Source organism: Balaenoptera physalus (assembly GCF_965194825.1).
Source record: "Balaenoptera physalus genome assembly, chromosome: 8".
Taxonomy (NCBI): domain Eukaryota; kingdom Metazoa; phylum Chordata; class Mammalia; order Artiodactyla; family Balaenopteridae; genus Balaenoptera; species Balaenoptera physalus.
In genome coordinates this window covers 20,945,734-20,971,721 of record NC_138887.1, presented here as the reverse complement: position 1 = coordinate 20,971,721, position 25,988 = coordinate 20,945,734, and the positions used below count along the sequence as shown (strand labels likewise).

General features: G+C 42.4%; 1 protein-coding gene and 1 long non-coding RNA gene across 8 annotated transcripts in view; one reads left to right on the top strand and one right to left on the bottom strand.

The window, feature by feature from the left end:
- Positions 1 to 3,843, top strand: part of MAGI2 (membrane associated guanylate kinase, WW and PDZ domain containing 2) — a 1,336,469-nt gene extending 1,332,626 nt beyond the window's left edge. For 5 of the 7 annotated variants that reach the window (XM_082473412.1, XM_082473411.1, XM_082473409.1 and 2 more), the window contains one exon: positions 971 to 3,843. In XM_082473412.1, coding sequence (XP_082329538.1) covers positions 971 to 1,608 — 638 coding nt within the window. In that variant the 3' untranslated portion in view covers positions 1,609 to 3,843. The remainder of the gene's footprint in view (positions 1 to 970) is intronic. The other 2 variants (XM_082473414.1, XM_082473413.1) reach the window with 1 other exon arrangement.
- Positions 1,652 to 25,988, bottom strand: part of LOC309666291 — a 48,021-nt gene continuing 23,684 nt past the window's right edge. Inside the window, exons 5-7 of the long non-coding RNA XR_014267002.1 lie at positions 16,744 to 25,298; positions 5,395 to 8,415; positions 1,652 to 3,261 (exon numbers count right to left, since the gene is read on the bottom strand). This is a non-coding gene — a long non-coding RNA (uncharacterized lncRNA). The remainder of the gene's footprint in view (positions 3,262 to 5,394; positions 8,416 to 16,743; positions 25,299 to 25,988) is intronic.

The window sequence follows — 25,988 nt, the reverse complement described above, 5'->3', positions numbered from 1 at the left end:
GTGATTTTGGCATGCTTGTGAGAGGAGGTGAGCTCAAGGTCCTTTTACTCTGCCATCTTGTCTCCAACCAACCTCAGGTTCTTGCAGAATAAAATAATTTGTGTTTTAACCATAAAGTTTGAACATCTAATAGGCAGCTTCATATTACCTGTTTGAATCTTGGAACACAAATTTGACAATATAACCTCAAAGGAAAGTTGGAGAGATATATATATGGGAAAGAGCTCCTAAAGGGTGTCCATCCAGGAAGTCAAAGTTTCTGCAAAACTGTCTAACACCTGCAGGCAAAACCTCACAAAAGGGTTCCTCCTTCTGCACCAGCCTGTTCCGGCCGCCCACCTCTGTCCCTGAACGGAATAATGAACCTTTTTATAGATGAATTTATCCAAATTCTGTATCTGGTGGTAGCTAAGAATTATGTCTTGAGTGACACCTAATGTTTGAGAAAGTTAGTTAGTTACTCCCCCAACCATTTTCTGAATTACCTGGGTGCCTGTTAAAAATGCAGAGAAATTCTTTGGCCCTATCCTACTGGAATCTCTGGGTCTGACCACTGAGGAATCTGTATTTTTCACAGCTGCCCCAGGTGATTCACATGTATCCTTGAGTTTGAGAACCACTGATTCAGGTGCTCCCAAGTCAGATATCCACACAGGGCTGGCAGACCTGATGACACTGCAGCAAGTTAGAAGGGGCCAAGGCAAAGGGATGGGTTAGGCCTGAGCTTTGTAACCACTTTCCTGAACACCCAAAGAGGGAAGGGGTGGCGTAAAGAGGATGGGGAACATAGAATCCCGAGGGATAAGGTCAGCTGCCCTCCTGGCAGTGAGGGTGGGGGGTGGCAGTGGCCTGGGACCTCGAGAGGAGTGGCCTCTGGCCGCCTGCTCTCATTCCCAATGTGGAGGGAGGTGGTGGGAGTGTGAAAAGCATGTGCTGCACGGCTCTAATGCCTGTGCTTCCTGCCCCACAGACGATTCCAGCTCCTGGAGTTCTCCCGCTGCCGCCTCCCCAGGTCTGCCGGAAGTAGGCGTCTCCCTCGAGGACATCCTCTCTCCATTCTCTCCATCACATCCAGCCCCACCATCCGACCCTAACAACCAGATAAGCCCAGACCCAACTTGGGATATCAAAAGGGAACACGACGTTAGGAAACCAAAGGAGCTTTCAGCCGGCAGCCAGAAGAAGCAGCGCCTCGGGGAGCAGAGCGAGCTTGCGGCAAGCCCGCAGAGGGCCGTGCAGCCGAGGCTCGCGGAGGTGCCTGGTGGCCAGGGGCAGCCTGAGGCCAGCAGGCCCTCCTCAGAGGCCAGGGCACCCGGGCCCACAGCAGTGGACGCAGCACGGGCCAGCAGCAAGGAGGGGCTGCATGCCACAGTGGGCCCCGAGCTTGGCCGGCGCGAAGGCCCTGGAGTGGCACCTGCGTTTGTGGGCCCAGGCCGCGGCAGGGGTGTGCGGGAGGCTGAGGGCAGGGCAGGCACACGTGCGGGGCCCAGGCCCCCGGGGGGAACCCCTGCGCGCAAGGCTGCTGTTGCGCCAGGGCCCTGGAAGGTGCCAGGCTCCGACAAGCTGCCGGGCATCCTCAAACCCGGCGCCTCGGCTGCAGGCAGATAAGCCCACTGCCCCGCCTCAATACCTGCAGGTCGTTCTTCTTAGGTTCCGTCTCACGGTGTTTTAATTTATTTTCACTGTCACATGCATAAATCCACGAGGCACCAAGGCTTGGGAGCACCGACGTGAAGTCCCACGTGTCCAACAAGCATGGTCCATATGGCATCCACGGCAGACCTAAACTGATCCTAAAGCTCCCCGTTCCACTGCGGGGGCTTTGGCAGCTATGGAAGAACCAAAATAACGTGAAGAACATCACAGAGAGTGCAGTGTAGCTTTAGTAAAACAAGAAAGAAAAAAAATTCCCCCACTGCATGAAGGATTTGGATGTCATCCAAACTTTATATCGAGAAACATATCAAGAAACTGGACAAGTTAAGAGCAATCACAAACTGGAATATCGCCTTAAAAATCAAACTGCACGGAGCAAGCTGAAACTGAGACAAGATTATATCTTTTAATTGATCTGAAGAGTTGTAAATAAATTGTTCTGGACATATCTAGACAGGGGTTAAAAGGTTTCTTTGAAACATTCAGAACTGTTCGCCCGTGACCTGTTTCCATGGCTCACGTGTGGCACCATCACCAGTTTTAGCAGCAATGTCCCCTGCATACTGCAGGATGAATTAGAAATCTAGTGAATTCATTGGTGTGATGCCATTTTTACTGCCATTTCTGTAATCACGTTTCTGTGCATTTCCAGTGGTAGAAAATAAAAGGTTTTAAAAATTGTATCCTAGGGAACAGTCTGCCATAAGTCAAAATTTTGCAGTTTAGCTCATAGATCTATCTTAATTGGTTTTCATCTAAAATATGAATTTTGTAACTAAAGGCCCACAATTTGTTAAATTGAGATTGGCAACGCTGCAGTTCCTTTATGAGAGAAGGCCTTCCTGTTGTCTCAGAGTTAGCAGCTTCTTTGACAGCAATGTTACATTTCACTCACTTTGCTGTCTTTTTAAAAATCCTCTTTCCATTACTTCATTTTCACTTTGATAGAGCAAAGGCAAAGTATTTCTCCTATATTTCTCAGATTACAATGAATCGCTCCCTAATATTAAAAAATCATTAGTATGACCCATTTATTTTCATTAAAGAACATGGATCTCTTTAGCATTTCTTTCTATTTATCTTTCTTATTATTTCTCCTTTTATTTCCATTTGGTTTGCTTTTTTGTCTAGATCTTTCTGTTTATCTTCCTCGTCCATGGTTGATACCCTAGTAAAATTCTAAGGATTGCCTTTCTTCTCTGCTGTTTTGATCTTTCTTTGTAAAATTTTACCTTCAGTTAATTATCCATGCATTCTTATTTGTAGCTGCACATATTAAAAGGCAAATATTTCAGAGGGCAGTTTCTCTTTAATATGACCTGAATGAATGAGGCGTCATCCTTCCCATATTCTGCCCTTTACAGGAGTTCAAATGCAAATAAATAAGCCTTACCTCCCTGCCCCTGAAGTCAAATAAGTAAAACAGGGAGATCAGGTCCTGTCACACGCGGTCACATGTAACAGCTTCCGTGGGTTGACGCTTTCCCTCTCTTTGTAATTGTAGTACCCTGAGCACCAGCTGTTTAATTTCCATCAAGCATAGGTGTTTAGTTGTTTGACAAGAGGAGAATATGGTTGAAAGCCTCAAGTGAAGAGTCTTGCAGCCTGTAAAAGCAATTTCCAAAAATGAAACCTAGTCATCATAAACTAAAGCACAAACACATGTAGCAGTTTACAGTACTTTTGGTTTAATCTCAATTACTCTCTTTCTCCCCTGGACTACAAATCCAGTATAGTTTGCCATTAATTTATTGAATCTGGTTTTGGACAATGCTTCTGTAGTGTAGCTGCACGTCCCGGTACTGTATCCTCTGACCTTTATTTTCCATGTGTTACAAAAGGATAAAAAAAATTGAGATTACGCTTGCATAAACTCTAATTTGCACAGTTCACAGCTACTACTTGTGCAGTAATTGCTTTATGCAGCTGTAATCCATAACCTGTGAAGACAGCACATCATCTAAACCCCATTCCAAATAATATTTCTGTGTAGTGTTAGCTGTGAATTTACCCTGTACAGCTGTATCTCTATAAATATAATTACATGTATTAATAGTCACAGAAAGACTGTAAGTGAGCAACTATTTTTATGAAACGCACCACTATGGATAAATTAACTTTTACAGAAATCTTGTTTACTGTATGATATTCTAAAACACTGTCAAATAAAATATATATCCAAAACTATTTTCTTTTTCCAACTATATAGGCTGTGTGTTGTCGACTGAAAAAAAAAAAAAAAAGCACAATGTGAGAGTTGTGAGTTAAGTTTTATTTGGGGCAAAATGAGGACTGTAGCCCAGGAGACAGCATTTCAGATAGCTCTGAGAAACTGCTCCAAAGAGGTAGGGGGAGAGGTCAGTATTATATAAGATTTTAGCAAAGGGGGGGGTATGTGCAGTCAGGCACACATTTTCACAGAGGCTTGCTGCTAGTCACGAGGAGCACATGTCACCATTAATGATTTTAGTGCTTTTCTAGATATGAGGAGATGCAAGATTTGGACTCATAAAATATTTTCCTGAAAATATCTATCTATCTGAAGACCTGTTCTGCCAGAGCACAGAGTGCCCATTCCTGATCTCCACCCTGGCCTCCATTCAGGGGGTGTTGAAGGTCAGTAACTACAGTGGCTAGTGACCTAATTCTTGTAAAGGCAGATGGCAAGTGCCAGGTTTTAGTTGGCAGGGCCCCCTCATGGTCATAAATTCAACCATGGTTCGGGAGGCATTTCATGACCATTTCGTCCCATGGTGCTAGGAATGCTCATTCCTAAGTCAGGCGAGGATTTCATTGATAGGCCACTCGGTGTGCTATTACTGGACTAGGCCTTATTAACAGTAGTCAAAAGTCTCTGGACCACCTGTCTTACTAGTCTGTTATACTCCAGGAAAAGAAAATTCCCTCTTGTTGCTTCTTCCCATATCTAGAGTTACACTATTAAAATCATTGATCTCATATAGAACTATATATGTGGTCAACTGCTTCAAGTCACCTAGTCATCATTTTATCCGAGGTTCAGTCACACATTTGATAATGCAGGAAACAACAATTTTGTAAAACAGGCAATATATAAATAACATAGCTAGCAGTATTAGTAAGGTCATAAGTAAGAATTTAAGTCAAGAACTTCCATTAGTCATATCCCCAGGTTGTCTGACTTAGTTTGTTCTGTACCAATCCTTGCCTTTAAGGGAAATCATATACTGGCATTGTCCATAAGGCGCCCAGCCCAATTTCCTAGTGTTACTAGGCTGGTTATCCTTAGTATGGTTTAATTGTACCCAACATAGGGAGCCTTTAAACTTAAATGACCATAGCCTAGTGTTAACCACATAAATCCATCCCATAATTTTGGGAGGTTATATTCTTTGGCTGAAATTTTGCCTGTTGCTCTGACTGAACTTAAGTAACTTTAAAAGAAAATTCATACTTATGGCCAGGGTCAGAGCAGGTATTATTAATTGCCCAGGTGAGGGGATCCATCTAGTAATATCAATAGTGTCCTAAACAGAACTATAATTTCCTTCTTTTAGAATAAATTTCCTAAGAGCCAACCAATCAGAGCCTTGGACAGGAGAAATCCACCAAGGTAACCCAGAAGTATGAGACACAGGTCACAAACCCAACAATTGGATTGAATTTTAAAACAAGCATAGGCTCATGCCCATGATAGAAAAACATTTGATTCTTATACAAAGGTCCAAGAAGTCAAGAAAACACAATAAATGATCTTACGGGTCAGGTGCAGCATCTTAGGTCAGCTGTCTACTTCCAATGTTGTCTTCTTCTCATCCTGGTATGAGTGTAGTTTCTCCTCTCTTTGAGCGTTGTTTCAAGGTGATTTTGACATCAGCAGCCCTCTCTATAGACCAGTCCAGTGCAGGGGCCCTTTCTATGTGAAAATATTAATCCAAGAGTCAATTCCCTTCAGTTTTGCTGTGCATGAGCTAGTGCAGAGTACCTGATAAGGGTCTTTCCATCTAGGCTGGAGATGGTCCTTTAAAAGATGTCTTTTTCCAGTACACATAATGACCTGGTTACAGGTCTTGGGACATCTGATCTTCATCCAAAGATAGATAAGCTTCAGAAACAGACTTAAGAATGTGCTATTAATGACTCAGTTAAATTTAATATAACAGCAAGGAACTGAGAAGTCAGTCTTAGGCAGTAAATGCAGACCTCAACAAAACTAGAATTTAATACTCACTGAAACATAACTTTTTCTAAAATTACCCTTATTTCTACCAAATATAGCCAAATTAAGACCAATTTGTAAAGTAAGTCTAGTCTCAATAAACTTGGCCTGATGATTTATATAAATGTAATTGATCATATAGGCTTTTCTTTTTTTTAAAAAATGGCTTTGCTAGAACTTTTATAAGGAGTCTCAGATTGAACTTTTAAAAGGCCTCTCAGGGCTACGAAAGTCACGCCAACAGCTTGTCACAGACGTTGTCTTACAGATTGAGGTGAATTCCTCCTTTTTCACGGTCCCCCAAATACCTTGAGATTCCTGCACCTGTTAGGAGGTGTCCTTCCTAATTTATCTGATAAAGCTCCTGGGAACCTATGCGTTTCCAATCTCTGGAGGGATCAGATAGAGAGGCAAGATAAATGTTTCAATTCTGCTTACAAAGGTATAATTTACCAAATTGCTATAAGTCATAATTAGCTTGAGGAGAAGGGTTTCCTTATATCTGGAAAACACAGATTAAAACCAATTATTTCTCAGACAGAAACCATAAAAATTATAGCCATAGTCACCAGTTCACTCAGTCCTACTGTTAACAGTTTTATGAAGCCATCAGGTTTCCCGATAGAATTCTTTAATTTCTTACCCAGTTCAGTGTTATGGTCTGAAAGTCAGAAACCTGTATTTGTCAAAAAGTCCTTTCTGGAAATCTTCTTGAAGAGGAAGCATTTTTGTAAAAGCATCAGAGTGAAACCATAACTGTCTATAATGACAAAAGATTTAAGGCACCTTTAAAATCTGATTACAATGCAATTGACAAAGAAACTTGGTTACTGCTGTGACATACAACACTTTAATAACTAGAATTATGACTGATAATTTTACCAGGAGATACCAGATTTTCAAGAATTCCATATAGTTTCTAGAACACCTATATTAATAACATTTTCCCATTAATATAACCTAAGAAGACTTATTACTCATTTGACAATACTTCCCATGTAATTTAACATACCAAATGAACCTAATTAGTTTGATATCTCTCTTTGGGGTGTTTCAGGGACCCTTAGCTAGAGGTTAAAGGAACTTCATTAGGGTTTGATTTGGGAAGTTTTGTTAAAAAAAAAAAAAAATCAAAAAGCTTTAAAACACTTGGTCAGATAGGATCATAGGTCACTGTGGAACAATAGTCACTTAACCAAAGTGGCAGTAAAAGATTTCAAAGGCAAATACAGATCAGATCACTTAAAAGGTAAAGAAACTTAAAATCTGTTATCAAAGGCAGCTCAACATTTTAAGAAAACTTTTCTCCTAACAGAGATAAAAACCAAATTCAAGTTTTGCACCAGCTTACTTTTAAAATTCATTTACTCCACTAAATTTATTCTAAACTTAGCCAATCCTGACCATGTACAAAACTCTTTTGTCGGCAGTGCTAATTGGAAGGAAATAATTACTGGAAGTTGACTTGAGTTTTAAAAACTGCAGTTCTGACAGGTTTTTCAAAGGATAAGTTTAATGCCCCAAACAGGACTTCTTTGAAACTTGACTTTAAATACAGTGAAAACTTGCCAGGGCAAAATCTGTTGACTTCTTTCACCCAAGTAAACTGAGAGTTTTCTTGTAGACAGTCTACTTGGTATTTGTCTGTCAGCTGACTACATCATTTATGAATTGGCAGTATGTTTCTGTTGCTTGCTACACTGATTGATACTGAGCCTTTTTTTCAAAAAGGATTTAAGGTATCAACTACCAGTAAATTCCATCACATTTTTTCCTTTTAATTCTGAAATTTTTTCATGCAAAATCCCAAGTTTATGCAGAAGCCAACACTGAGTGAAAAGCAGTGTAAAGGTCCAAAATGAATGGCCAAGAAAACCGTTTGCAACATATTACAATACCTACACTAGGGAGAGGAGAGAGTTCTATGAAGTAATAGTAATAGGATGATGACAACCCCGCCATCAAGGAGATTACAACCCAAAGAAACAGTTCTCAACCCTAGTCCTGCCAAGACTTCCCACTGATGTCAACAGGGGACCTAAAATTCCCAAGCTATTTTTTACTCCAATATAATTTTTTAAAAATTAAATCTCCTATGTATCACTCTTAGAAAAGGGAAGAAGCTGATACAAAGTGTGAAATCAAGCACAAAAGTTGAGATATTTACAATAAATATATATCGTTCTTTATGAACTAATCTGAGAATGGCCAAGTGCAAGCTGAAAAGGCAAAAGACACATAAAACAATGTAGTTAACAAGATGAGGTGTAAATATTAATTTTGCACATCTGATTACTATTCTAAAAGAAAATAAAAGTCATTAGGGCATCAAAAAGACCACAAGTCAGAGACCAAAGAGATGAGGGCAGGGGCAGAGCAGCACTAGGGCCAGGCAAGTGAGGAGCCTGGCCTGGAAGGACAAGGGTCTCACCATGAATCGCATGTTTCCAAGGTCAGGCAGGAAAATAAAAGTGAAGAGAGCCAGGTGGGGACTGGGCGGGGCAACAAGCACACCCCTCCTCTAAAGCTGTCATTGTGTCAAGTCCAAGTCCACTATGGAACTTTCAGTTTCCCAAGTGAGGGAGGGAAAAAAAAAAAAAAACCGAGAAAAAAAGAAATCAGCTTTTTATATGAAATTTTATGGGGTTTTTAAAAGTCTGACCAGTTTAACTCACATTTTTAAGAAACACTGAACAGGAAGACAAGACACTACCACAGCAAGCCATCTGCAGACAGAGCCTGGCCCACAGCCCACCAATTTGCAGCCTCTGTCTTGGAACAACAGCCAGGCTTTCAGCAGAGAATCCCTCGCTTTCATCAGGATCTGATTCACCTTCCAAGCAGTGGATCATACACACCCCCAGAAACTGTGAAGCGTGTGGCTCCTGAGGTCTGGACGTGCCTAGAAGAGCTTCAAATGTGTACTCCAAGCATCAGGCACTCGACCAGAAACCTGATTGATGTTCCTGCAGTACAGGTGGGTTTGCTGTGAAGCTGAAGAAACTGAAGCTTGCATAAGCCCTAAAGCTTACTTGAAATTTTACATTTTCTTTCATATTGAGTCTCCCCCCAAGCTTGGGGCTCCCCAAAGATGAATCTGCCCCTGCTATTTTTTTAGGCCACACTCACAGTGAAATCGAGTGACCTAATTGCTGAAGAATTTGGATTTAATAGAGATTTCTTTTTCAGCTAACCATAGTGCCAGACATGATGCCTATAAAATTACCAGAGTGCTTTCCAAGTCTTAAAATAGTAAGAACACTATGTCTAATGACAGTGTGTGATTCTGCATCATGTCTAGTTTATTTAGGGCACCAATTAAATGTGTAGAGATGAGTATGATTATTGGTGGTAATAGCAGCTGTAGTCTGTAAACATTTGGGTATAAACAATGGAGCAACAACCTAGAATTACACTGACCTCTTCCTGGGCATTTGGCGGCGTATCACCCAGGCAGCCCAGTGATCACGCACTCCAGAAAAGTTGAAGTCTGTCCCACCACCCTGGGGAGGTAACTGGCAACCACAAATGAGAGCCGTATCTGTTTTAAAAGGTTCTGAGAGTTTTATGTGATCTTTTCTTCCGATGAAACTGCCTCTTGGAGAGTGATTTCACCTGGAAGAACCTGGTAATCTCCTGAAGCAACAAAGTGACCTTTCGTCATTGAGTGGAAGGTAAATTTTCTAAAACCCTAACAAGGTGTATCCGTGTGAAAGGAAATGCAACCTCCGCTATGATTTCTTCCTAGGTCAACTGCCTTCACACTGAGGAACACACATTCCTGGGGTACAGAGTCTTTCTAGGAGACACACAGGCACGGATGGCTTAAATGGAATCTATTTCCAGAACTTCAACTTCCATTTTTATGCATTTCAAACCTGTGGACTGCCAATTGCCCATTCCCAGTTGCCCTACACAAGGACCCTTCGCATTATGGAAGAAAGGTGGACCTATCACCTAACCTAAATTTTAGTCTGGTTCATCAACCTGAAGTATAAAACCTCTCGGGCATTAAACAAAGTGACAACTGGAGAATGCAGCCCTCCTGAGGGACAGTCAGGAGAGCAAACTAGAGAGCATCAGTAAGAACTGATGTAGGCAATGCCTTCCTTCAATCCAAGAGCCCTGGTAGGGTTCCTATCTATCTAAGAATTAGCACCCACGTTTACCTGAATTTTAAAATAAAGTCAGACTTTTCCTGATTGAATGTGTGGTTTGGCTGTTTGTCTGGCTTGACCACAAGGACTGGCAGTTATTTTCCATTAAGTTGAATGAGTTAAATCTACAACTATAAGGTTTAAATAAAATATACTTAAAGCATATATAAAAGAGAAAATAAATCCTTTGAAATATTTACATTTGTGATAAAAATGTGGATGTCAACTTAAAAATGAAATCAGACCTAGAGTTTTATAAAATTATTTTAGGGGCTACGTGAACCAAAACTCACTTAGGCAAACCTACTTAACTCAGTTTAATAGAAGTTTCTAAATACTGCTGAGTACCTACTATATATAAAACATTACAGGTGAACAGAACACAGCCCCTATTCTCAAGTTAGGAGATCAAGACGGAAAGCAGCAAGCATGACGTGGTGATGCTGGACTCTGTAGGATGCAGAAATGGTTGGAGGCAGTTAGAGGTCATCCTGGGTAAGGGGCATTTCAGTTGGGTTTTGAAGGATGGGTAGAATTTCAAAAGGTAGAGGAGGTGTAAGGGACAGAATAGCATGAGGGAAGTCAGAGTTAAGAAACTTGGAAGTAGGTTAGAGAAACAGTGAATTGTTTATTTTGACTGACACTGTGAGAGACAGAGACAGAGACAGAGAGAGACAGAGACAGAGAGAGAGAGAGAGAAGGATAAACACAGGCAGGGTCAAGCAGATCACTAATGCTGTTAGGGAGCAGTTGAGAGTCATTAGAGGTTTCTGAGCATAGAAAAGATGAACTCAGCCCTGGGCTCTGGGAGGAAGCCCTGGCAGTCCTGTCCAGGTACAGTGGAGGTGGGAGACACTCTGGCAGGTACTGACATCCTCCAGGCGAGAGATAAGGAGATATGAGCACCTGTCATGGTGCCAAGAACTAGTCAAGGACTCTGACTTGAGCACAGGGTTAATATTAGACACATACACATTTTTAAATTGTTGTTCTTATTAACTGAGGGATATATAAACATCTGCAGCGGTGCTCTGCAATTCTCACTCAACAGATATTTATCAGGTGTCAGCCATGTGCCAGGCAGTGTGCAGAGGGCTGAGACTATGATCTTAAACTAGACAGGCACTACCCACCCCACAGAGACCGTACACCTTCCGCAGTTTGCCAAGGATGGTCCTGGCTTAAAACTGTGAGTGGACATCCCAACAAACCCCTCAGTCCCGGGCAAACCGGGATGGCTCAGCCACCCTAGAGGAAGGGGCACATGGGCCAAGCTGGCAAATCTGAGGCCCGACAGCAGCCGGTCGGTCACCTGAGGGCAGAGGATTTTGAGAACTTGCCTGCAGGAGGCTGGAGAGCTGCGGGGTCAAGATCTCACAGGGCCTAACCGGCCTTGGCCAGGACCATGCAACAGTCCGCAGGAGGCCACTGGTGGGTATTCATTGGGCAGGACGACCTGATGTGATGTGGGTTCCCATACAGAACACAGGGCTAGAGGGGAGACCACCTTTATGCTCCCTACTCCCTGCCTCTCTCCCTTTTCCTCCATCCTCTGATGGAGGCTGCGGCCCTCACAGGCTGCCGACACTGAGCTCAGCCTCTCCCAGCTCCTGTCTCAGGCAGCCACCAGCCTTCCCGGGAGGACTCAGGAGGCCCTGCTGGTGTGTTTCAACTCTTTGAAGAGCTTTCCTGGGCAGGTATCTAATCAGTAAACAGGCTCACAACTCTTATAGATTCTCTGCTCTTTTCTCCATCATCAAGATGTGGATTGAAGAGTCATCTTGTGTTTCTACAATTAACCCTCACGGTGCCTGACATATAATAGGCACTCAGTGAAATACTTGCTGAAGGTTGGATAATTTTTTTAAAAACCGGCCTTATGTCTAAATCCAATACAGTTTCCCTTGAATAAAAATGGCTTTCAACCTGGTAAGTGGCCCTGACTAGTCAGAGTAGACAGTTTGCAATTTTTATCAAGTTTGCTGCTATTTTTACAAAATTCTGAAAGAAGGGCTTGATGTTTTTATCTGAACACCACTTGGAATGAAGGCTACCTTCTGCAACTCACCCAGGTGCTTTATCCAAAATAAACCCAGTAAATATTTCCCCTTGACTTTCTCCTGTTCTTGCTCAGGCCCAGCTCTGTCCCAAAGCCAGTAGGCCTTGAGAAGACCCAGCTCTGGCTCTTATTTCATGAAGGTAAGGTCAGGACCAGAGCAACAGCGACAGGGCAAGCCTTCTTGTTCCAGCCGTCCTTGCTCAGAACCCAGGGAGAGACTTTCCACTAGCATCCTTAGCTGAGTTCTAGCACACTGGGTCCAGCTGGTCAGGGTCCCTCAGATGAACTTGGCCTCCCCACTGTAAATGTTTGCTGGAAGCAGGCAAAAGGCCCCTGCGGGTTTTGGCCTTGGACTGGTCCAGACTCCCTCTGCCTCTCTGCTCCAACCGCAACTCTTCCCAATACCACACACACACAAAGACACCTGTATCCCATCTGACTCCCTGCCCAGTCTCCTGTCACTCGTGTCAAGCAGCCTTTGAGCGACCGCACTTTGGGCTGGACTCCTCCAGCCAACCTCAGCCCTGCAGCCTGTACCAGGGCCCTGATACTCACCCGCTGGCCCCTTGCTTAAGGGACTCTACCTGAACTCCCTACATTGACCTCTCAGGATCAAAGACCCTCATGGTCTGCTCTCCACTAACCTTCCTGCCAGATGAAGCAGATCATTCACAACCCATCCCCAAACATATTTTCACTCTCTGTTTTTAATCAAAGTCAACAAATACAAAACCCAGATTTTTTTTTTTTTCTTAACCATTGCCATTATCAAGGAGCTAATGGTGTAAGGCCTTGGTAGGTCTTAAAATATAGTTAGGTATAGATATCTTAAAAAACGAAGGAGTTACCTGGAACAGGCACCCAGATTAAAGGGGTGGGGCAGCCAGCAATGATTTTGTCCTAAATTATTCTGCCAAGACACTTTCAAACAGAAGCAGTGAATCGTCTGAACCACTCCCAGAAGACTGGCTGCTGTAACAAATAAATCCACGCCCACTCCCAAGGGCCTATTTCTCACTCAGGTAACAGACCAGGAGTTGCTGGTTGAAGAAGGAGACTTTCCTTATTTAGAGATTCAGAGACATGGTGCTTTCATTCTATGGCTCCACCATCCCCTAGAGCCTTGCTTGCTTCTGAAAGAGGGTCTGAGCACCAACAGCACCGCTATCCGCGGGAAGCTTGTTAGAAATGCAAGATCTCAGACCCTGCCCTGGACCTACTGTACCAGCCCTGTGTTTTAAGAAGATCTCCAGATACGGGTGACACCAACACACACAGAGGTTTGAGAAGTCCTGCCCTAGAACCTCAGAGCCCTCTACATCCAGATAGCCAAAGGGGAAAGAGGGCTTCAGTGAGCATTCCATTGAAGTCCCAGCCTACAAATGGCAGGTCACTCCCATTCCCATTCCCTGGTCAGAACTAGTCACACGGGCACACTTGACACAAAGGACTCTAGGAAATGCAGTTCCTGACTGGACAGCTGTCTGGAAGCTCCCACTCCACACTATGAAATTGGGAGGACAGATTTTGGTGGACAAACAGACATTTCTGACTCAGAGTATTTTTTGTATTTTTTTCCATGAGAAGAAAGAATATTTCCTCCTCTCTCCTAGAAACAGTTTTAGGATAAGGTGACACGGGAATTTTTCCAGCTTCTTTTGAGGTTTTTTTGTGGATTTTTTCCAGATTTATTGAGAAATAACCGACAAATAAAGCTGTATATATTTAAAGTGTAAAACATGATGATCTGATCTACATACACATTGTGAAATGATTCAAGTTAATGAACACATCCATCACCTCACACTGTTAACGTGTGTGTGTGTGTGTGTGTGTGTGTGTGTGTGTGTGTGTTGTGAGAACGCTTAAGATCTACTTCCAGCAAATTTCAGGTACACAATTCTATATTATTAACTACAGTCACCATGCAGCTTCCATTGTGAAGGTGGTCCAGCCTGGTGCTAAATGGATCAACGTATTGGACAAGAAGATGTTCCCATGAACCATCAGATCCATGAGAGGCTGTGACCACATGTGGTTCCCATCAGTGCTGCTTCCCTCCTCACCCCTAACACAGAGGGCATCCCTGAATGACCTTATCTTCTGAACAAATCTGAGGCATCCAACCAGGGATCAGCAAACTTTTTCTGTCAAGTGTCAGATAATAAACATTTTGAGCTATGCTGGCCATTCTGTGTCTGATGCAATCACTCAGCTGTCATTCTAGCATGAAAGCAGCATAGACAAAATGTAAATTAATGTACATTATATAAACAATATGGGAGAACTAATTTATTTTACAAACCTTTATTGAGTATTTATTAAGCTACTTAATGCCTCTGGTCCAGTCAAAATGTAAACTCTGTGAGGGCAGGAATCATTTCTATCTTCTTCCTTACTATAACCCTTGAACATATCACCATAACTGGCACGTTTAAATGAACGACAGAATAATTCAATGAATGTCACACATGGGGAAATTTGCAGATTGGAGGAGGTGTAGCAAATGCTCTGAGGTCCATCCTGGCCAAGGGGCCCACACAGGGTGGCCATGTAGCACGGGATAAGCATAAGACAAGAGAAAGTCATCAGCAAGGTCATTAATCTTTGGCAACCTGGCCCAGAAGGGCCATCACAGAACACGAAAGCCTGAGGCTTTCACCCTCTTGTCCAATACATCAGACCATTTAGCATCAGAATGAACCACCTTCACAAAGGAAGCTGCATTGGTGACTATAGTAAATAATACTGTATTATATACTTGAAATTTGCTGGGAGGAGATCTTAAGCATCTTTACCATGCACACCTCCTTAGTGAGCAGGTGGCCAAAGGGTAAAGAAACACTGCTTTGACGGCAAATACCAGGCCCTACCCCAGGCCATGCGCGACATGTGTGTGCAAAGTAGAAACAAGCAGGGCTCTATTAACAGAGTACTTGTCATGGTGAGAGCCTCAAAATTGAATATGTAGGCCCTGGACAAGAGGAGAAGTCACACTAAAGGGACTGCAAAGAGGAGAAAACTTGGTCAAGGTCAGGAGCACTAACAAATAATGAGGAAATCAGCATTTAATTAGCATAAGCTGTGTGGCCAGCACTTTTACATATACTGTCTAGCTTTATCCTCACAGCAACCTCGTACGTTCATAATATTCCCCCCACTCCTCCAAAATTGCTTCTGTTTGGGTCACACTATCTCATTCCAAGACTTACTGTAAAGCTACACAGAGAACCTCAACTCCACATGATTAACATTTGGGACTGAATAATTCTTTGTTGTGGGAGGTTGTCCTGTGCATTCGTTATAGGATGTCTAGTAACATCCCTGACCTCCACCCACCAATTATGACAATCAAAATGTCCCCCTACGTTGCCAGATACCCTGAGGTGGGGGGAGGGGGCAGAGGCAGAACTGACCCCAGGGGAGAAGCTCGAAGCTACAGTAATCAAGACTGTGAGGGGCTGGCAAATGGCAGACACAGGTCAATGCAACAGAAAAGGGCCCATAAACACATCCATACACAAGCCTCCATGGCAATTCACAGGAGACAGAACCGTCTGTTCAACGGATATATATATGTACCTTGATGCATGCCTCACACTGTGTATAGAATTTAACTCAAAATGGATCATAGACCAAAATGTGAAACCTAAAAATTTGATAATTGGACTCAAGTAAAAATCAAAAATGTCTGCTATTCAAAAGACACTGTTAAAAAAAATGGGAAAAAAGAGAGTCATAGACTGGTAGAAAATATCTGCAAAACAAAAATTTGATAAAGGAGTTGTATCCTAAATATATATTTTTTTAAATTCTGAAAATTCAGTAATAAAAGAATCAATTTATAAAAGGCATGAAATATTTATAAAGACATTTCATCAAAGAAGATATACAGAAGGCGAATAATTAAAAAAGATGCCCAACATTATTAGTCACTAGGGAAATTCTAATTACAACCACAAGGAGATATCACTACACACCTACTAAAATGACTAAAGTTTTAAAAGTGACATGCGTTGATAGTGGGAATGCAAAACGATGCAACCACTTTGGAAAACAGTTTGGCAATTTCTCTACAGGTAAAATACGCTTGCCATATGACCCTGCAATCCTGTTCTGAGGTACCTAGCCAAGTGAAATGCAAACCTATGTTCACACAAAAACCTGTACGTGAATTTTTATAGTGACTCTATTTCTTATTCATCTAAAACTGGAAACATGCACACACTGAACCACTACTCAGCAATAAAGAAGACCAGGGAATTCCCTGGGCCGTCCAGTGGTTAGGACTCTGTGCTTCCACTGCAGGGGGCACGGGTTTGATCCCTGGTCGGGAAACTAAGATCCCGCATGCTGTGCGGTGTGGCCAAAGAAATACCAAACTACTGTCACACATGGTAACACAGATGAATGTCAAATACGCTATGCCAGGTAGAGGGATCCAGGCTCAAAAGGCTACACAATGTATAGTTTCATTTGTATGATGCTCTATAGACATAACTCTGAAGACAGAAAACTAAAAGGCCAGAAAAGAGGACAGTGGTGGCCAGAGGCTGTGGATAGGGGAGGTGCTGACCACAAAGGGGCCCAAGTGAACTCTTTGAGTGGTGAAACTGGTCTGTATCTTGACTGTGGTGACAGTCACACGACTCCATGTGTTTGTCAAAACTCACAGAACTACGTGGTAGGCTGTCCTTTTCCTCAGGTTCCACATCCGTGAATTCAACCAACCTCGGATTCGGTGGGGGTCGGCGGGGGGGACTGAGAAAGTTCCAGAAAACAAAACTTGAATTTGCAGCGTCGCAGCAACTACTTACATAGCATTTACATTACATTTACCACTATTTACATAGCATTTCATTGTATTAGGTACTATAAGAAATCTAGAGATGGTTTAAAGTATATGAGAGCATTTGCATAGGTTATACTAAGGGACTGGAGCATCCATGAATTTTGTTCTCTGCAGGGGTGGCGTCCCTGCAGATCCTAAAAAGGATGAATTTTACCGAATGTGAATTGTACTTCAAAAAACTGTACATGAATGGGATTTCGGTTTAGACTTTTAGAAAGAAAATTAATCACTTATGAACCTGAATAAAATTCTACGACTGTAACGAAATAAAACAAGTCAGACTCGGTCGCTCTCCTGCTTATGCTCACCATCCATCACCCACCTGACTTCACCTCCTTCCACTCCTCCTTCCCTTCACTCCAGCTACACTGGCTCCCTGTTCTTCCCGAAACACCTTCTCTTTCCTTTGCTCACAATGCTCTTCCTCTTGGTATCTGCATGGCTTCCTCCCTCAATTCCCTCAAGGCCTTTGCTCAAACGTCACTTTATCAGAGAGCTCTTTCCTGATCTCTCCCTCTCTCTCTCAATATTCCTTCTCCACCTTACTCTGCTTTATTTGTCTCCACAGCACTTCTCACGCATTTAGTCTTTGTTTATATGCACTAGAACGTAAGCTTCATCTTTATCTGCTTTCATCACTTTGGTCTCCTAGAACAGTTCCTGAAACACAGTAAGTGCTCCATAAATATTTGTTTCTGTTTCTTGAAAGAAGCTTTCTTTTGAGGTATAATTGACATATAGTATTGTATCAGTTTCAGGTGTCATAAATACTTGCTAAATGAATGAATAAATAAATGACTGGATGTACTGATGGGTGCAGGGATGGAAAGACAAAGGGAAGGAGGGAGGGAGGGAGGGATGGGTAGATTAGATGGGGGAGTTGACTGGATATCCTCTCAGAGAATTTGAATACAAAACATGAAATGAGAATGAGCAGCAACGGTAACAGTAAAAACTGAGACAAGAGCAGCTGTTTTACAAAAGGATTAAACACTAAACTAGGAGTCAAAGACACTTGCTTATTTGAAACACTGTTGAGTCTGTCAGCATAGCCGCTAAACATACGTATGATTAATAAATGTATCACAGTCTTCTAACTAGCAACACCTTTCTCTCTGAGGTCTGGCTCCCTGTCTTCCTTACTTCCCTGAGTATCCCTACAGTAAACCTCCTTTGACAAAGGTACCCCACACATGTCACTCATTCTTGGAACCTCAAAGACCCTAACCACCACTCATCCCCATACTCTTTCTGGTGGACTCAGGCATGGATGGTTTCCCCTGCTCAGGAAAACAGTGCCCTCTGCATGTCTCCATCGGCAGCAGTCAGAAGAGACTTGATCACTCAGAGTAAAGCACTCTACTGCCAGCTCAATGCAGTGTGACAACAGAACTCTGTGTGTCCCCAGGAGACCCCCTACACCTCCCTTCTTGCAGCATCAGGACAACTTGCCCCAACTCATCCTGTCCCTTAACCTTGCTTTGGCTGGGCATCCTTTAACCCTCAAACTCTTACCCACCCCTTTCTGACACTCCTTTTTCTGACCCCCTTCCCTGAAACCCTTCCACGGAGCCCTCTGAGAATCATCAGCAAAATCTCCACAACCTTAATTTCTTCTCTGAACTTTCCTGCATCTTTGTGCTCTCACTGGAACCTAGCTTCCCCTTGGGACACTGCTTTCCCTGCAGGCTCTCAAGTGGAGGCTGTGTTCTCTTCTACTTCTCTTGTTCCATGAGGGTAAGTGTCTTTCTTGCATCTCATAACACTTTCAGCACCTCTCCTTGCTCCTCCATAAAATGTTTAGCCTTAAATCTCACGTCAACTGACTCGATCATTCTTTTCTAATATATGCGTTCACTGCTATAAATTTCCCTCTAAGCACTGCTTTTACTGCATCCCATAATATTTGACGTCGTAATTTCATTTTCATTTACTTTAAAATATTTTAAAATTTTCTCTTGTGGCTTCATTTTTGACCCATATGTTATTTAGAAGTGTGTTGTTTAATCTCCAAAGATTTTGAGATTTTCCAGCAATCTGTTACTGATTTCTAGTTTAATTCCATGTGGCCTGAGAACATACTTTGTAAGATTTCTACTCTTTTGAATTTGTTAAAGTATGTTTTATGTCCCAGAATGTGTTCTATCGTCCATGTGAGCATCAAAAGAATGAGTATTCTGCTACTGTGAGATGGAGAATTGTATAAATGTCAATTAGATCCAGTAGATTGATGGTGCTTTTCAATCCAACTGTATCCTTACTAACATTCTGTTTGCTGGATCTGACCTAGTTTAAATTCCACGGTCAATCACCATACCCCCTCCCTTGCACCTTGCCCCTCTCTTCTGTGCATTCACTTACCTAAACCACAACCCTGGTTCAATCCAGCTCTCTGCATATATCTTGCCTAGCTCCACACATACTGACTGTGGTCAGTGAAAAACACCCAACCATGCTGATTGGTCTCTCCTTAAATTCATAACCACTAAGGTCAGGTGGGCCTTGTATGCTGTCAAGCAAACAGACTGACATTCCCTGGTCCATTCCCGGGAGGGAGCCATTCCCATCCCATTCTCATGGATGACTATTTCCTCAAATAGTCATCCTTCTTGTTCCCCCTCAAATTGCTAACACCTCCTCCCTAATCCTCACTCTCAGCAGATGTCCTTGCTTCCTAGTTCAGTGAGAAAGTAGAAATTCCCATCACCATATCTACACTTGTATATGTGCCCATATACTCTGCCTCCAAGCCTTTTACCATGAATTTCTTGTCTTTGCTACTAGCAAATGTCAACCTGCTCACTTCTGCACTAGATTCCTCTTGCTTATTCATAGACAATTCTCCAGCAATTATCTTTTCTCCTGCAAGCATCCTTTTGTCCCTCTCTGATCTTTCTCATCAGCACACAGGCTATTTTGTCTCTAAATGGCAGGCATGTTCCTTGGGGATTTGCATTTGCTTTTTCCTCTTGGAAAGGTGCTCTTCCCCAAGATAGCCATATGACTCTCTTCCTCTTCTCCTCCCCCAGGTCCTTACCCAAATGATACTTCTCAGGGATGCCTTTTCTGGCCACCCTGTCTAAAACTGCAACCCCACTGTGTCTGGATGTACCCTAAGGTGACCCTTAAGGAGCCACACCTCGAATCCCCCTCCCCTTGGGTGAGGGCAGAACCTGTAATTTGCTTCTAACTAATAAAATAGAGCAAAGGTAATGAGATGTCACTTCCTTGATTAGGTTACAGTATATAGCAAGGCAATGGGCTGTCACCCCATAATTACATTACATGATATAACACTCCATCTTAGCAGACTAGAGCAAGAGCTTTTCCTTACTGACATGAAGAAGTCAGCTGCCACATTGTGAGAGGGCCAATGGAACTGGGAGGCCTCTAGGATCTCAGAGTGGCCTCCAGGGAAGAGCCATCAAAAAGCCAGGGCAGAGAATTCCCTGGTGGTCTGGTGGTTAGGACTCAGCACTTTCACTGCAGGGGGCATGGGTTCGATCCAGGGTCGGGGAACTAAGATCCCACATGCTGCGAGGCATGGCCAAAAAAAAAAAGAAAAAAGACTGGGACTCCAGGTATACAACTATAAGGAATTAAATTCTTCCAACAACCTGGATGAGCTTACAAGAAGATTATTCTCCAGTTAATTCTCCAAATGAGAATTCAGCGCAGCTGGCATTTTGATTGCAGTCTTGTGAGACGCTGGGCAGAGGACCATTTAAGCCATGTCCAGACTCCTGGACTCACAGAAACTGTAAGATAATAAATGTGTGTTTTTTTTTTTTTTAAATCTTTATTGGAGTATAATTGCTTTACAATGGTGTGTTAGTTTCTGCTGTATAACAAAGTGAATCAGCTATACATATACATATATCCCCATATCCCCTCCCTCTTGCGTCTCCCTCCCACCCTCCCTATCCCACCCCTCTAGGTGGACACAAAGCACCGAGCTGATCTTCCTGTGCTATGCGGCTGCTTCCCACTAGCTATCTGTTTTACATTTGGTAGTGTATAAATGTCCATGCCACTCTCTCACTTCATCCCAGCTTACCCTTCCCCCTCCCCATGTCCTCAAGTCCATTCTCTACATCTGTGTCTTTATTCCTGTCCTGCCCCTAGGTTCTTCAGAACCACTTTTTTTTTTTAGATTCCATATATATGTGTTAGCATACGGTATTTGTTTTTCTCTTTCTGACTTACTTCACTCTGTATGACAGACTCTAGGTCCATCCACCTCACTACAAATAACTCAATTCCGTTTCTTTTTATGGCTCAGTAATATGCCATTGTATATATGTGCCACATCTTCTTTATCCATTCATCTGTTGATGGACACCCAGGTTGCCTCCATGTCCCGGCTACTGTAAATAGAGCTGCAATGAGCACCGTGGTACATGACTCTTTCTGAATTATGGTTTTCTCAGGGTACATGCCCAGCAGTGGGACCACTGGGCCGCATGGCAGTTCCATTTTTAGTTTTTTAAGGAACCCCCATACTGTTCTCCATAGTGGCTGTATCAATTTTCACTGCCACCAACAGTGCAAGAGGGTTCCCTTTTCTCCACACCCTCTCCAGCATTTATTGTTTGTAGACTTTTTGATGATGGTGTGAGGTGATACCTCATTGTAGTTTTGATTTGCATTTCTCTAGTGATTAGTGAAGTTGAGCATTCTTTCATGTGTTTGTTGGCTACCTGTATATCTTCTTTGGAGAAAATGTCTATTTAGGTCTTCTGCCCATTTTTGGATTGGATTGTTTGTTTTTTTGATATTGAGCTGCATGAGCTGCTTGTAAAATTTGGAGATTAATCCTTAGTCAGTTGCTTCATTTGCAAATATTTTCTCCCATTCTGAGGGTTGTCTTTTGGTCTTGTTTATGGTTTCCTTTGCTGTGCAAAAGCTTTTAAGTTTCATTAGGTCCCATTTGTTTGTTTTTGTTTTTATTTCCATTTCTCTAGGAGGTGGGTCAAAAAGGATCTTGCTGTGATGTATGTCATAGAGTGTTCTGCCTACGTTTTCCTCTAAGAGTTTTATAGTGTCTGGCTTTACATTTACGTCTTTAATCCATTTTGAGTTTATTTTTGTGTATGGTGTTAGGGAGTGTTCGAATTTCATTCTTTTACATGTAGCTGTCCGGTTTTCCCAGTGCCACTTATTGAAGAGGCTGTCTTTTCTCCACTGTATACTCTTGCCTCCTTTATCAAAGATAAGGTGACCATATGTGCATGGGTTTATCTCTGGGCTTTCTATCCTGTTCCATTGATCTATATTTCTGTTTTTGTGTCAGTACCATACTGTCTTGAATGTGTGTTGTTTTAATGTGCTAAGTTTGTAGTAACTTGTTATACAGAAAAACAGAAAACCAGTACAGCCCCCAAATGCTCCTTGTTACCTTTTTCTGTTCATTTTTTTGCCTTAGCACTTACAACCACTGAACATTTTCTGTTTTACTGATTTACCTTTGCTTATAGTCTGTGCCGCCTCCGCTCTTGAATACAAGTTTCACTAAGACAGGGATTTTTGTCTGTTTTTCTCCCACCATTATATTCTCGGTGCCTTGAACAGTCTCAGTAAATGTTTGTTGAGTGAATGAATACTGAACAAATGCTAACTCTTATTACCTGAGCAGAGGAATTCACTAAGCTCACATATATCTCAGAGAGGTAGGACATGAGAGGAAAGGTTTGTATTGTTTTAAACTTGTTATTATGGAAATGTTCTAGCACTGCTTCAAGAGCCACTGTGATGTGTCCAGGCAACAGCTTCTTACTAGTCTGGCTTATTCCAGTGATAAATTATACATTCCGAGAGCAGCATTCTTCAAGGCCTTTTGACTTGGCTCACATTTAAAAATACATTTCACATTATGTCTCAGTACACATATATACCTACATAAATAATTGAAACAAAGGTTTCACAAAATAGTACTTATTGTTATCACATGCTCTGATGGTTTCCCATTCCATTTCACCCTGTTGTATTTCATTTTTTAGAAACTGGAGAAGACCCACTGGTAGGTCCTAGACAAACCCTCCAGGCAATTCTCCAGGAAGACCGATCTTCTCAGCTGTCAAGAATCTCCCAGATTTAGACTGCTACCGGTTCTTCCTGGAGAGTACGTGAGGGCATCTTCTGTGATGCCTGGGAAGCAGAAGCATTTGCCTTAGCAGATAGGAAAGGTGAAGGATGGGGTCGGCAGTGAGTATGCCCGGACTGGAAGCCACCACCCTCTGGCCACAGCTGAGCCACAGGAAGAGCCCAGGGCTGACGCTCATCTTCACTAGTTTAATGAGTGTTCATATATTTCAAAGACTCTAAAATATCCAAATACTGTTACAGCTAGTCTTTAGTCATGGTCATGTCTCAGATGTCTAATGGTCCCTGGGTCACTGGCATTTGGTGCTTGAATTTCTTGACTGAAAAGTGTTTTTGAAAACCACTGAAACATTAGCCACCTTACACGGTTCCAAATGGCATAACTTGTGAAGCTAATGAAAAATTATGGCAAAGCACTTTCCATATAGCATGAACTAATCAGCGAGCCCAGAAAATCCAATGTTGATAAAGTGCCATTAAGTTATGGCATGAAATGCCACCTGTAAATTACACCTGGGTAAATCTGGGTGTAATGTGCCTCTTTGCAAGTAGTTTTCTATTTATTTGAATGTGAAATGAATCCCAAGGATGGCAGATGATAAAGACGCTGCCTCTCCAAAACTGATTTGATTTTAAATGTATTTGTCCTTTTTTAAAAGCATGTGGTTCAAGAGAAATACTTTTTTTAAAAAATTGCTTAAGTGTTAGCTCGACAGTGCAACCAGAAGGGGGAAAATGTCCCTGACACCTACCCCCACCACTCTGCCTGAGGGTTAAGGTGCCAGGGTAAGGAAGGGGAGGTGCTGGAAGACAAAGAACTCAGAAATCAGGAGTAAATAAAGCTTATCTAGAGTGTTTCTTCTGGGCTCTCCTCTCCTTTTCAACCCCCATTTCCCTCACCTTCCCTGTGGGCTGTGCCCCTGTTTACTGTGATTCCTTTCCTCTGATCAGATGGCTCATTTCTCTTCCTTCTTGTTTCCACTAAAACATTCCTGACCCGTGTATCACTCCTGTAGGATAATATCTGAGTTTAATGGATTTCTCTGCTAAGGTAATACTTTTTGTCACCATGAGGAAGCAACAGCCAAATCCACAATGTGGGAAGTTCTGCAGGACAAAAGACCCAGTTTCTCTACCACATGAATAGCAAGGAGGGGGAAGTGGAGATAAGGCGGGTTGGGGAGAGGCAGGAGGAGCTGTTATAACAGACAAGAAACACATGAATCAGATTCAATCTTGTCTCAAAGTAGACAAGAGTTTAATGAATTCCTAATTGCCCATCACCCAGCTCCAATATTTATCAATATTTTGCTCCTTTTGCTTTGATTATTCACTTCAACAGAGGTTTGTTTATTCCTTTGTTTTGTGGAGAATTTTAAAACAAGTCCCGGAGTTCATATTATTTCACCCATAAACACTTCAATATGTGTCTCTTACAGAAATACACTTTGGGGCTTCCCTGGTGGCTCGGTAGTTAAGAATCTGCCTGCCAAAGCAGGGGACACGGGTTCGAGCCCTGGTCCGGGAAGATCCCACATGCCGCGGAGCAACTAAGCCGTGTGCCACAACTACTGAGCCTGCGCTCTAGAGCCCGCGAGCCACAACTACTGACCCCGTGTGCCACAACTACTAAAGCCCACGAGCCTAGAGCCCATGCTCCGCAACAAGAGAAACCACTGCAATGAGAAGCCAGTGCACTGCAACGATGAGTAGCCCCTGCTCGCCACAACTAGAGAAAGCCTGCGCGCAGCAACGAAGACCCAACACAGTCAAACATAAATAAATAAAATAAATACATTTATTAAAAAAAAAAAAAAAAAAAAGAAATACACTTTGGCAAGAATTTTTCAGCCTTCAGAGAGGGGCTCTCCCGGAAGCATCCCTGTGACTCTAAATGAGGGTTTGCTTTAAGGACATTATTGATATTTATAAAAATACACTGTTCCTCTACACACACCCTCAGGATAAAATTCCTTCTGGACCTGGCTTAGGAAAAACGCCACAACTTCTGACCCAAACACTGAAGATTCGGTACGCGATCAAATTTTCCTTTATATAAGATGTGCTAGGAAGCTTAGAGGCAAATCTGTGGCCTACCATAGCCTACGTCTGCCCTCTGTAATATGAAATTGTCTATTAGCATCATTTCCAGCTCCAGTGGGGCCCTTTCCTTGCTGTTCCTTTTTCTTTCTCATCTACTTCAAATCTTACCTTATTGTATCTGTACATCCCTATGAGCAGAGGTGTGCTGGTGAATGTTCCACAACTGGTTCTCTGAAAAGAATGTACATGTATATGACATATTTGCTGCTATAAATGACGTATAATGCACAGTAAACAAAAGGAAAATACACAATACTTCTTACTGTAAATTCCTTGCAGCCAGTTGATTCTCATAGAATGCTTTTGTTGATTTTTGTCAAACCCTTTATCCACAGCTAACCTATGGTTGCAACCAATAATCAAGAATACTTTAGACATGAATGTTGGTTGGTATTTCCATTTACTTCAACAAGGAAGACAACAGTGAAACAACAAAGATCATGTGTCAGAAATCCACTCATTCCTCATGATGTAAGCAACTTTTTTGCTAAATTCATTAACTGCTTCCAAATACTGGAAGAACATTTCCTCAACTTTTTGTGCTACTCATAATGTAACTACTATGGACAGGACACACTTTTAGTGTTTACTCTGCACTGTTATCATTCTCTCCATCACAATATGAAGTCTAGACGATCAATAAAGCAATAAATAAAGAGTTGATTTGTAGTGTGTGCCCATTTCCCTGGTGTAAATACTCCCACTGTGGCCAATTTCAAGATACCAACATGAGGTTGCTCGAGGTGGATTTAGGAGGAGATGTGCAGTAGGACGCCTTTCTGTAGCATTTTCACCACACAGATACGATGGACATAAATAACCTCAACAGTATAAGTAATAGTGAAACATAATTAGAAAGTG